Source organism: Falco naumanni, chromosome 15, assembly GCF_017639655.2.
Source record: "Falco naumanni isolate bFalNau1 chromosome 15, bFalNau1.pat, whole genome shotgun sequence".
Taxonomy (NCBI): domain Eukaryota; kingdom Metazoa; phylum Chordata; class Aves; order Falconiformes; family Falconidae; genus Falco; species Falco naumanni.
Window position 1 is genome coordinate 14,724,045 of NC_054068.1, and position 13,706 is coordinate 14,737,750.

A 13,706-nucleotide genomic window follows, 5' to 3' on the forward strand; every position below is an offset into this window, starting at 1 on the left:
TAGAAAAATCCATTGTTGAGCCATGTTTTGAAAGGATAGGGATCATGTATGGAGTTTAGAATTTCTATTCTAGTCTTCTCTTTCCCTGTGAGTGCAAAAAATGTGTGTGTAGCCTTTTGAGCTTTTTGTGGCTCAGGATGTGCAACAGTGGAACTTGCAGCCTTTCATCTTCTCTTTTTAATCTACTTTCATGGCCACAGGTACAAATGAAATCTTTGTTTCCATTTTCTCTAATTTTCTGCTTAGTCTGCATCAAAGCAGGCTCTTCTTGAAGGCTTTAAATAATCCATTGCTGTGATGCTTTTTTTCTTGAAGTGTTATGGGCTTTGTTTCAGCCGGGAATAGACTGTATGTTTTGTTAAGTTTTGTAACCTATAATTTACCTTCTTGCTGGAACTGCTTCTTTTACTTTCTAACAAGTGACTAAGCCCTAGATATAGACAAGCATTTCCTGCCTCATAATGTAATGGTTCCAAACCAGCAGGTACCCGTAAGCAATCTTGTGGTTCAGGCTTTTTCTACTCAGCCTGCCATACACCCGCTGAACGTGGTGTGTAGCTGGTAACAACATGCGCAGTTCTGTGCTGAGTGCTGCCCTGCGGGTCCTCTCGTATGCAGAGGCATTGGCACATGGCTGTCCTGCGATTGTTTGTATGAAGTGTTACATGCATTTAGTAGCCAACTAAATCTGTGCAGTGTTCCCGTGCATTAGTTACTTTGACCAGAGATGAGCTGAATATGAGCATAAGTTAAAAATATAATTAAGCTGAATAGGTCTAAGGCAGCAAAGTGAGAAAATTCAACTTAATATCAAGTATAGAAACAGCCTTGCTGCCATTCTCTGTGGCCATTTCAATCTTTGTGGAATTGTGTTGATTTATTTTGAATCAAAATTCAGTTACTACAGAGCCTGGACTTTTGATGATGCTATAAAATAGATGAGTTTGTTCCCTTCCCCACTCTTCTCTATTTCTTGGTGGGTTTATTTTGCTTCTGAATGACAAAGGGAACACAATTCACCTAGCTTTACCAGCTGCCTCTGCTCCAGAACAGATTCTTGTCATTACTGTTATCCTCCTTTCTGTGTCAAAACAGTTTAATCTACCTTGTGACTACTTTTTTCTTTGGTATTTCTAGTATCATCCCCATTAGAAGTGGGAGGAACTGTGCCCAAAACCAGATTACATGAATGTACTCTTGGCCAGGAAATGGCAGTTTAAACAGTAATTTGTTTACAATTACATGTAGAAGAACATGACCTGAATAATGAACATCACCTGTTCATATGCTGCCAAAAAGCTACTGTCAGCATAATCCCTATAGCAATGACAATGCCAGTATTCTGGTTGTGGACAACTTGAAAAGATCTATCACTAATATACTAGGTTTATTTGCAATTTTGTGTGGATAGTTGCTTTTAATTTTTTTGGAGATCTAAATTCCATCTGAGTATGAGGAAAAACCTCTTTACTTTGAGGGTGACTCAGCACTGGAACCGGCTGCCCAGAGAAGCTGTGGAGTCTCCTCTGGAGACATTGAAAACCTGCCTGGATGCGATTTCATGCAACCTGTTGTAGGTGACCCTGCTTTAGCAGGGGGTGGGACTAGATGATCTCCAGAGATCCCTTCCAACCCTGACCATTCTGTGATTTTATGAAATATAATTTACTTACTAAGTACACCCCAATTTTGCATATTTCAGGACCTTGGTAAAAAAAAAAAAGTAGAAAGAACTTGGAAAAGATGTGATACCTATGTAGTTAGGATCCTGCTAATGGCTTCAGAACCCTTAACATTTCTACAAAAAAGTTATATTTACCTCCTTGTTGTTTTGGTTGTTCACTTTGGACAGTTTCAAATCTGATTTTAAAAAGATCTTTTGTTAATTACTTTCCCCATTGACTTTTTCGTGGTTTTAAATTGTAAATTTCTTACTTCCTACCTGTGGTGAAGACTTCTTAAAATCACCATGAAAGAGACATTGTGGTCAGATTATTTTCTATTCTTTACCTTTTATATGTCACAAAAAAAATTTATTTTTTTTTTACCCCAGCACAAATGGGAATAGTGGTCGCACTACTACAGGAAGCAATCACATGTATCAAGTGGAAGATGGTTATCTGTTTGGTAACTGGATAACTTTTGTGTGTTGGTAGTTTTTTTCTTCCCTTCCCTGTAGTCTAGATAAAAGTTATTTGTATATGGATTTTTAATACTCTTTTTTGTTTGTTTGTGTTTTGTTTTGGTTTTTTTTGTTGGTTTGTTTTTTCTATGCTGGAAAAGTAGCTCTGGCAAGTTGCCACAGTCTTGCTTTGGAGGAAAATCTAATGAGGAAAAATGGGGTTTCTTTTCAGTGATGTGCATGCTGTCTTGTTTCAGGAGCACAACGCAGTCTAAAGTTGAAAAGCCTAAGGAGAATCTTTCATGCATGCTGTAACATTTTGAAGTAAAACTGAATTTTATAGGAAACTAGTATTGTCATGCCAGTGGTAATGTTCAGGGCAGACAGTTAACATTTTATTACTGCATCCGTGAAATTAATAGACAAATTAGATCACTTGATCTCAAATGACTAAACCAAGAAAACAGAGTGAAGAATGGCAGAATTGGGAAGAAAATCCATGACTCCTGACAGAAAAGTTAATGCTCTAACTTTTGAATCGTGACTGCATCGGTATGCTTTTCCAATCAGTATTATTTTGTGATTTGACTGTAGTACAGTTGTGTGCTTAAAATTACAGTCCACAACTGCAGACAAAAATCAACTTGAAATTGTTGAAATAGTTGATGTAGAAAGGCACATACATAAATGCACCCTTATTCATGACCTTTACTAACTGATTTCCAAGTCTGTTAATGTAATGGGTACAGGAATTAGGTACTTGATTGATGAGACTCTTTTGTGTTAATGCTATGACTTCGTACCAGTTATCGCTAGAATGTCACATCACTGCAGATAAGTTTTCCCCGCCTGTTCTTTGCTTATTTATTTTGCCCTCAGTGTGCTTTAGCTGGGATTAATGGAGGAACATAAGCCTTTCATTTGCTTATCAGGATGGATATCTATCATATGCTTATCAGGATGTAAGGAGAGTTCTGCTCTGACTTTGACCACTAGATGTTGTGACCAGTCTGATGAAATGTGAGCTATGCAAATGAAGGAAGAAGTATTTATCATTTTTCTCCACTCAGTGTTGTTAATAGAATGAGAAACTTAGATACAGTACATAACTTTTCCACAGTCAGAGACAGGAAAAAATCATTAATGTAATTGTGAAGGGGGCATGGCATGCCTTCGTTCTTGATTAATTTCTGCCTTGTCCCCCTGACTTAAAAGCCTGAATTGTACATTGCTGTAGCAATTCAGTGAACTACTGCCTAGTGGAAGAATTTCCTAAAAGCCTCTGTTTTCGTAGGGGTATAATTGAGGCATCATTTGTTCTTCCAGAGTAAGACAGAAGTTAGAGGGATTTTTTTTTTTTTTTATGTTCTCTTTCCGTCTGTATGAACTGTGTATCCAGCTTAAAGGATTTATTAAGAAGCCTTTTCACATGTTTTTGTTCAGGAGGGGGGGAAAAAAATTATTTCTTTGATGTTCCTAAGTCTTTCCACATAACCAAATTAAACCCTGAAACATGTTAAGCAAAAGCTGTGACAGTAAAACGTACCCTGATTTGTTTTCCGGTGATGGGTTATTCCAGATGACCACCTTCTTCAATTGTTTGAACATCTTTTAATTTCTAGATATCCTTACATTTTTAATTTTTAATACTGATAGTAAGCTGCTAATAAAACAGGAGATACTTAACTCCTGTGTTAGATTTTCCACAATAAGCATACAATATGCAATAAAAGTATGCATACTTTTAAAATTTAGGTTTGCCAAGATGAAAATATATATATTTTAAATTGTTTGTGTAGATTGTTTCTTTGAGTAAGATCCAGGGTTGCTGAATAACTGTTTAGTGGATTGTCTCACCTATTGCTGTAGATATTAATGGGTTAGTATTTTAAATAATTGCTACTGGAATATAATATCATATTTACTGATGTTTGAGTTTCAATATGAATTGTTATCTGCATGAAGACAGAAGAGAGCAGTAGTTTCTGAGCTTTTGGTCAGATGGAATGAAGGACAAGTATAGAAGGTAATTTCACAATCCACAGCTTTAATGGATCTTAATGTTGTAGGAAAAAGCAGAGCTGGCAGGCTTTGGCAGCATATTCAGTCTGAGGTTTGTTCTGTTATTGTTTGAGTTAACACTGACATGAAACAAATGAAGATGTAACATTTGTTTGGGCGTGCTGTGTGTAGAAATTACTGGACACAGGGCCTCATTTGATGAGGAAATAGGTTTAGCTACTTTTTCAAATGTTTGCTTTTGTAGCAGGCTAAAGAGGACAATATTCTTGAATAATCAGATTTGTCTGTGCTTAAGAGGTTTTTTGCACTATAAGCAAAGCACTTGGTCTTTGATATACTTCATGCATCATCAGGATCATGAACGATGTGAATATCTCTGTAGCCTACTATTGCAGTGTAAAACCCTCAGTGGTGTCAGTATAGGAAAATTAGATCATTAGATGGGTGATAAAAGTCACTGGTAATAAAGGAGACAGATCTTGCAGTAGAAGAGTGCAGTGTTTCAATAATGCTGTAGTTTTTTTGAGCTCTAGAAAAGTAAACCTATTTCCAATTTTCAGCTTTATATTGGTGTTAGAGAGACATATGAATTATGCCTTGGGTTATATATACAATTGAATTTTTCACCCCTTTGTAGACGGGGGTTGTGTAGTATCTGTTCTGATACTTTTGTAACTTAAACTTTCTTTTTTTATACTTTCTTACCTAGCTTTTGCCTTTCTGAAAGGGTCTATGACAAAGATTTTCTTTCAAGATCCTTTAAAAAAATAGTAAAAATAAAGATTAGAGCAGGTGTGACATTTTGCTTATATAGCTTGGCTGCTGGCAACAGAGAGAACCTGGTTAAATTTGATTTACTAAATTGTCTTTCAATTCTTGGATTCTAGGCATTGTCCATTAATATTCATACAAAGTCTTCCTTAAAAAGGAAGAAAAATCAATAAGCACATCTGACCTTAATAACAGAGTTTTGCTGTTAATCAATAGGATCACTAACATAATGTATTACCCTTCAAAATAGCACTCTAGATGTCTGAATCTGTCTTGAAATCTTTCAGCTTGAGTGTGGTTTAGTGTTGAAAAGTATTTCAGTATGTTCAGTGAAGCTAATGCCTATTGTTCATAGGGAATCCAGATCTAGCTCCTTAAGAGACTGTATGATTTTTTTGGTTGTTTATCCACTGAATCTGGTGGGATTTATATTAGACCCTAAAATTTGACTCCTGTCTGAGACAGGATCAAAGCCATATATTTTTAATTTCCCCTTGACATATCCTACTGGGTATTTCTGTTATGATTGGCTTGTGGCCCACAGTCAAGATTGCCACTCATTTCAGATATTCTCCCATCACTACCTAAAGTGCTTCTATGATGATGGAAAGAAGGTAGCCTCATGGTTAGGCAAGCAGAAGACTAGTTATTACATTTGCAAATAAAAAGGCAGACAAGTTATTTTGCTTGGCTTCCCTCTGGTTTTTTCAGTCATTGTAATCTGCAGTTTGTAACTCAACAAGGCAACCAAACAGTCAGCATTTTCTTGCAAATTTACATAAATAATTTTTCATCGTACAGTAAATCTGAAGTGACTGTTCCTTATCTTTCATTTTTTCAGCAGTATTAATTTCTGTGTAATCCTATAGTAAAGATAAGACGTGATCTCCAGTTCTGGTTTAAATAAAACTGAATTCAGTTATGTATTTTTCCCTTAGTAGTCCTTGTTTGATCATCCTGGGTGTTTTTGTTTTTAAATGATGCACAAACTTTTTAGGAATAGGAAAAATAATGTAGAAATATCTGCTACACTCTTTCTACATTAATTTCTGTTTCTCATTAATGCTCCCCTAAGCCATGATGAGTGGTGGTGGTATATAGTACCTGTTTGGTGCTATTGCTAAGGAATAGTTAGTAGTCTTTATTTGTGTTCCTGAGGGGAGGATAGTGTACTGAAAAAGAAGTGGGTCTGTGCTTTTTATTTCTCTTGTTGAGCATTAGTATTTTCCAACTGTACTGCAGTAGCATTGTAAGTGGTGCTGAAATGCTGTCATTAAATCCTGATGTTACGCATTTGGCAACTTGCAAACTATTCCATGAATGTATGTAATGTAGCTTTTGATACTTTTCTAAATTGACATTAAACCCAGGTATTTAATAATTTTAAATACTGTAATGTAATACTTAAAAGTACCTATTATAGCTCTTTCTGGGCAAGAAATCCACATGCTTGCTTTAGAGAACATTTTATCTTATGATGCTGTAATAATTAAAGGAGTTGGAACTACAATCAAAAGAACTGAGACAAACTTAATGTATGTGTTCTAGCAGTAAGAAATAACTCACATTTGGATTCTGCTAGTTCAAGCAAAGGATGTGTTTGCCTTATGGTAATGTCTGTCCTTGCTCCTACTCTGATGTGGAAAGTGCACTACAGTAAAGCTTTCCAAGTTTGTAGCTTTATTAGTTCTGGATCTTAAATGCAAATAACTTAGTTTTCTGCTATTACTGCTTCTCTTGCATGGATTTAATGTTTGAGTGCTTGTATTGAAATTCGTCAAAACAGACATAAATACAGAAATGTCTGAGAGAATATGATAACCTTAGGAGTCAAACAGAGCTCTAAGATTTACCTAATATATGAGATTATTTTAAGTATTCATTACTTTTTGATTTGTTCACTATACACTTCAATTTTACATAGATATTTTGTACTGTTCTTGTATATTCCAGAATTCCCTTCACTGTTAAGGATAAAACTTAATGATGACAGAAGATAAAATGGTCTGTGCAGAATCTTTTGCCTCTGGTAAGTGCAAAGCAAATATCTTCACTCTGCTAGATCTTTGTTTTTCATTGCTACAGAAAAATTAAAATTATTTGGCTTTGCCTCAGGCCTTCAATTGCTCTGTTGGGTTATTAAAAATACAGTGGAGAGCCAGTAATGTGTGGTATTGCTTATGTAGATTGTCTGTTTTTTCTTTACAAACAGAAGATTCATTACAATGTTTAAAAGGCTTGGGATTTATTGACCTGCCTTTCCAAGAATCTCTTATTCTCCTAATTGCTTTCAAGGGTATTTTTCTGCTTTTCTCACCCCCATTAATCACTGTATCATCTTTTTATACAATGAACAGTAGTAACTGAGAATGCTATCCAGTAAACTCAGTACTAACAGCTGGCTTCTTCCAAAATATTAGTACTATTGGGCTGTTTACTGAAGTGAGGGAACATAACATAATGGTTAAGTAGAATTATGTGCTTTATTACCTTGAGAATAATTTGAGTGTGTTGAAGGGCGAGTTAAACATTGTATCAGAAATGATTGGTGATTAGTATTTTATTGTCTGCCATTTCTTTAATTTTTAACTCCTCTCCTGTCTCTGCAAATAGCTTTTTAAAATTTTAGTAAAATTTGATGTGCTTTGCTAGTTGAACTGAAAGGAAGCTTAAGCTCTGGATTCCTGTGTTATTCACAGCCGACTGTAGTTATTAAAGACAAGTGTTATAGAGTTTGATAACCAGGGGCAAAATAAACCCTCTCACATAAAATATATTTACCCTTTTAATTTTGATATTACTTCCCCATTAGATACTATACCTTGAGTATTAGAACATTGATGTACTCTGTTCCAGTTTAGACATATTTGTTTGAGGTTAAGGAGAGTTTTGCGTTTTCCTTGTAGTCTCTTACTTTTCAGGTGAAAAATAAGCTGCATTATAAACTCAGAAACTAATATAATGCTTGAACTCTGGAATATCATTTAATGATAAATACTTCTACAATGTAATTCTTGCCTCTACATCTGGAAGGAAGACAGAATCAACTTTTATGTAGGTGATAATACACTTTGAGGCTAATTATAAGATGTAAATAATATGCTTGTATTTCTACATTTAATAAAATAGTGAAATAAGATTTAACACTTCAAAGATGTCTAGGAAATCTATGTTTGGGAGGAGTAGTTATTCAGAGAAGATGGTATGATGTGCAGTGTTTAAGTACACTGGCAGCACTGACAGCTTTTACCCTTCAGAAGGCATGATTCAGATTCCAAAACAGTGAATTATTTTGAATAGAAGTGTGTAGGTCTTAGGTACTTATTATTTGGTTTATTATAATACTTTATTATTTCTTGAACAGATTTTTTTTTTTAATGTGCTTCTCCAGTATAAAAGCTATTGCCATAAATCATGTGATTGTAATGGAAAAAACATACAAAGACATCAAGTTCTTTGTTTCTTCCTGAGTCTGGTTCTATAAGAACAGACTTAGAAAAACTAAGCTGTTTTATCTGGTATATGGTAGATTATCTTCAATAGCTAGATAAGAGGGAAGAAGTTGACAATTCACAAATGACTGTTGTTGGTGCTGATCTATGAAACAGATGGAAAACAGATAATTTTTTTAAGCTGATTCTGTAAAATGGAGCGTAGCAGAGTTGAATGTGAAAATAAACTTGCAGTTCCATGGTGACATAGAACCACATATTAAGAGCATATTGACATGTGATTTATTTGTGTATTTATAGGAGGGATTTATGCCATACAGAGATGGTTATTGGAAACCACAGGAACAGAAATCTTAAAGATAGTAGCTTTTATATTGTTATAATGATAAGTGCTATAAATACTCATTTTCAAAGCATGAATCGTCTCAAAAGGGTTTTGATTTTAAAATCCTTTCTCCCATTATAATTAATATTTAGTTGTAACAGTATGATCTCAAATAATGTAAAATCACCTTATCTTTCAGACTGACATAGATTAGGAGTCTTGTTTTGGTAAACAGTCTACAGACCTTCTGAGCAGTCATAGGGCTCATACATAAACTTTGAAATAAGGACATGTAAAAGTAAATGGATGTGAATGAGTTTTGCTGTGAACAGATATATAGAGACAGACCATACAGGGAGATCAAACTGTAGGTATGTTTCAATATATCCATATTAATTAATTTGTTCCATTTCAAGCAGTAATTTACTCTTGGCTTTTCAGATATAGGTGGTAAGATTTTTTTTTATTATTATTTTTAACTTAAATAGTTTGGAAGCTTATGATCATTGATATATGAATCTTATTTAAGGACTAAAATAGGGCACCTTTTTTCCTCCTTAAACAGAAGATTTGCTGCTAACACACAGAATTGTCTATAACAAAGAAAAAAGAAAACAAAGTGTATTTTAATGACTTAAAAATTCTGTGTTCACATGACAAGCACCTTTTCTTTTAAGTCAATGACAGCTCTTTTTGTAACCTTTCTTTGTATTGGTTTAGTAAAAATAGACAGTAATTCTTATAATATGCCGTTATAATTTGTATGCCCTATGAGGGTCATCTTGTCTATAGCAGACAAGAGAATCTCATGCATTTTAAATACAAATTAGTATTTCTGTGATCACTGAAACATTTCAGAGTCAGTAACAGTATGAAATCTGAGTTTCCTATAGCCCTGTCGTCATATCTGTAAATGCAGATGTCTACTTACAGAACTCTCCACAATCATGGTTCTCGGTCACTTGTATATTTATGTTGGCTGTAGGTTTACTTTTACAACTTCTATCCTTCTTCATGTTAGATAGTTTGATGTCTAAACTACTATGATAAAAAGTAAAAATTAATTATAAACCCCAAAAAGTTAAAGCTGTTGGCCTTTTCCTTGTCGATGTGTGTCTAGGGAATGTATCTCTGCTTATGTGAGCATTCAGTGTTAACAGAGGATATCAGAGATAGGGGTAGAATTGAGTGCAAAATCAAGATGCTCCTAGAAATGTATGGATTTAAGATGGAGACAATAGAAATAGGCTAACAGTACTTAGATATTGCAAGTACATGGAAGGTGGTGTTTTTCACTACTGCCAGATTTTGAAGACCACAACATAAGCTCCAGCTGGATTGAGACTGCAAAACCAATACTAGATTCTTTTGCTGAAAATGTCAGTTTTCTCCAGTCTGAGTTATCATACCCAAGCAGCCCACCCAGTTAGTTTTTCTCTGCAGTGAAGGGAATTTGATTATACTGGAAGTAGAATTATGGCTCTAATAGTTTCCACTCATATCTTAAAGCGCAGTTAAGTAACTGAACCCAACATTACAATGATATGTATAGACATACTCTTTTTTTTTTTTTAAACACACCACGCACAAGTTTTCCTTTCAGATTTTTAGGTTCAATGTTAATTTCACCTTGCTTCTAATAAAACAAGCACTGATATTTCATTTTCCTGCTCTTGATGTTTATAGAAGCCTATAGAAATCTTTATTCCTTTGGGTTTCTCTCTCAGATCTGTTCAAGTGTACAGCTATTACTACAGTAAGAGTTGGGTCTGCTTTTACAGAAAAACTGAAAAGCTCCCTCCAGGAGAGTTTTTGCTCTGTATTGGGAATTGGGAGCAGGTGTTAACTAGGCAGGAGTATCTTGTCTTCATATATCCTAAAGACAGAACCCCAGATTTGACAACAAGGGAGGGGGAAAGCAAAGCTTGTAGAGCTGGTCCTGGGGTTATTGGAAAAAGTTATGCACAGAAGACATGACTGGTGATGGGAGGTCACCTATATGCTCTGGGGTAGCCAAAAAGCACCGTGTTCTGACCATGAAATCAGAAAGTTACAACAGAGACTGAAATATTATTCAGGCCATTTAGGAACTTCTTCAATAGAGCTTTTCCCCTTTTCTCCACAGACTTGGGCTTTGCAGGCTTGCTGTTTATTTTATTATTACAGGTTTACTGTTCAAAGACAACATAACTTAGGAAAGAATAGGGATCACATTTTTATCACATGGACAAATATACCTTAAAAAGAAAACTTAATCATGCAAACCTAGCACTTACTTTATATGGATAAAAAGGACCTATGTAAAACTACTTATTACTTGTTGAAAGAATCTGGAATGAATAGACTATCACAAGTAACATTCTATATCATATAGGTCACGGTGAGATATTTATTACTGAAATCAATGAGAAGTAAATGAAATCTGTCAAGAAAAGTTTTAACTAAATATTCAAAAATTTTCAAGTAAAAATTAACTAGATTTTTAAAACATCTTCTGCATGAAGTGCATCTAAAAATAATGCCCACTTTCGTTCTTTCAATCTGAAATACATTCTGGGACCAGCATGAAAACTGACACCAGGATACAGCCCTAGGGGTCTGATCTCTAACCTTCTGATTAAATTATTTCTAGACATCAGACAGGGATTTTGGATGGTGTTTTTGAAGTTGGGAAGTGTTGAAGACACTCAATTCCCCTCCTTTTTTTTTTCCCCCTTAAATTTCTTACATTCTAAGCATTTATAAAAAAAATTTCTTTGTCATTCTAATGAAAATCTGTGAAAACAGCTGTTGTTCATCTTTTATTTTGAAGAGAAGATTTTTCAGTTTCTAGGGTCCTATATTAAGATTATTATTACTTTTTTTTTTTTGTACTACAGTCAGCACAACAAACATTATGGTTTTACATACATTTGTAAATGAAGGATATGCCCACTGCAAGCTGGTAAGTCAACTGTAGTAAAAGGTTTCCTGTAAACATAAAACCAGAATAAATCCAAACAAACCAGGGAATTAAATGTAGGCTAATGTGGAAGTCGTATTAAGTATTTTTTGGCAAACTGCGATGTATGCAGCAGCCACTGCACGTTATTCCCAGCTGCTGATAGGGACACTGAAACAAGCCTGCTGTACAGGTGCTAGATTTTGATTTAATAAATAGTCTGTACAGTATCAAACTATATAAAAAGTTTAAAAACCACAATGAGGATTATTATATTTAAAATTTTTTTTATATTGTAAAAACTTTAAAATTAGGTCCAAACCACCATTAAAAAAGGTATGAAATGTGCAATTTTGCAGGTGGAAACAAGGAGCACAAGAAGGGGTTCCATAAGGGTTAATAAGAGTTGCTTTGTGATTTCTCTGTGTTTCTAGTATCTTCATACACCTGGTAATCAAACAGACCTCAGAGCAGTTCTCTTCAGGCAAGCAGGACATGAGCTAAAGGTATCATCACTGATTTCAGTAGGGAAGATTGGCTGCAATAAGGAGTAAAAGGCTATTTTAAGAGACAAATGCACAGTACAGTCTATTTATGTAAATACTCTGAAAATGCAGGAACAAAATTGTTTTCTAACTACAGAGCTGTGAAATCAGTGAGCCATGTGGATCTATAATATATAGCAGAATATTTTAAAATCTTAAACCTTCTTGAAAGAAAGCTGTGGTAAAGTCTGCATCTAGAGTAACATGAGTACTTACTTGCGTTTTAACCAAAACCTCCAAAGATTATATATTTCCAAATATACTAAAATTAATATAACTCATTATTTTTAAAAGGCAATAATCCTTTTCACTTATTTTGCACAAACCATAGAGTGAGGAACTGATAATTAAAAGCAATACAAATGGTAGGTAGGATGAAACAGATGGCTGCAACACAATTCTTGAGTCTTAACTGGCACTTAACACTAACTCTACTTTCAATTTGACAAATACGATAAGACACCTATGTTGATATACACTTGGTGCACTTTAACTACTTTTATTTATGTAACTGAGGTATTAAAATTGTCTTGAAAAGCAGACATCTAAAGGAGAGAAAATGATACGAGGAAGAGAATAGTAGTCATTGTTTTCAGTGTTCATTGATTAGTAGTTGTTTTCTTCTTCCAATATCCTTAATTTATAATTTCCATGCAAAGTCTCTGTCTTACTCCTCCACTAGATAGGTAGCTTGGGAAGATGGGAGGAAATCCACCATTCTGCAGCAAGAATTAGTTATGAAGACTGTGGGTTTTTTTAAATGTAGTATAATAAGCTAAAAGTGTGTGCAGCTCACGCTGCATATAGTACCTTTTAATATATACACTGTCATTGTACACAAGCATCTTGTATATACACTGATAGCACTTTCACTAGGAAATCAGAAGTCAATAGATAATGAACCTTGTGTCGTATCTTCTCTTCCTCTAACATAAATTTCACACGGAATCTCCTCCATCACCCTGTCTTCTATGACTTGCTCAGGGCAGTCATGTGCTTGTTTGAAAGTGTAACTACTTTTCTTGAATGTGCTATTAAATGTTTTCATTGGCTGAGGCTGCGCAAAATCATTGCGAAAGGGAAGTTCCATGGAGCTGAGGTTTGTCCTGCTTTGTTTTATATTAGAGGCCTGGGAGCCACAGTGGTGGTCATGAATGCATCTGGAAGCTGTTGAAGGGCGTCTCATTTTCTGGTAGTTTTCCAGTTCTTCTGATAAATCTGCCAAATCTGCAGAAATTTCTTTGTCTCTTAGTGAAAACAGTTCATAATGTGGAGGATCAAAAACTTCCTGGAAACCAGTTTTATTGAAAGCAGTCTTGCAAGCCATAACCTTTTTGCGAGGTTGTTTTACTTGTACTAGAATTGAAATGATGAGAAGAACTAAAACTATCCCTGATGTGATGCCAATGATTGTTCCATGAGTTCTGGTGATTTGTTCAAACAATCCATTTTTTTTCTTTTCTGCAAAGAAAAAATAAGGATTATGATAAGGCTTTTACCATTTTCCACGCTTTTGATCACGTATTAA

At 34.8% G+C, this 13,706-nt stretch overlaps 1 protein-coding gene across 5 annotated transcripts in view; it reads right to left on the minus strand.

The window, feature by feature from the left end:
* Window positions 1–11,372: 11,372 nt before the first annotated feature.
* NETO2 (neuropilin and tolloid like 2) overlaps window positions 11,373–13,706 on the minus strand; it is a 34,629-nt gene continuing 32,295 nt past the window's right edge. For all 5 annotated transcript variants that reach the window (XM_040615537.1, XM_040615534.1, XM_040615535.1 and 2 more), the window contains one exon: window positions 11,373–13,639. In XM_040615537.1, the coding sequence (XP_040471471.1) occupies window positions 13,059–13,639 (581 nt within the window). In that variant the 3' untranslated portion in view covers window positions 11,373–13,058. The remainder of the gene's footprint in view (window positions 13,640–13,706) is intronic.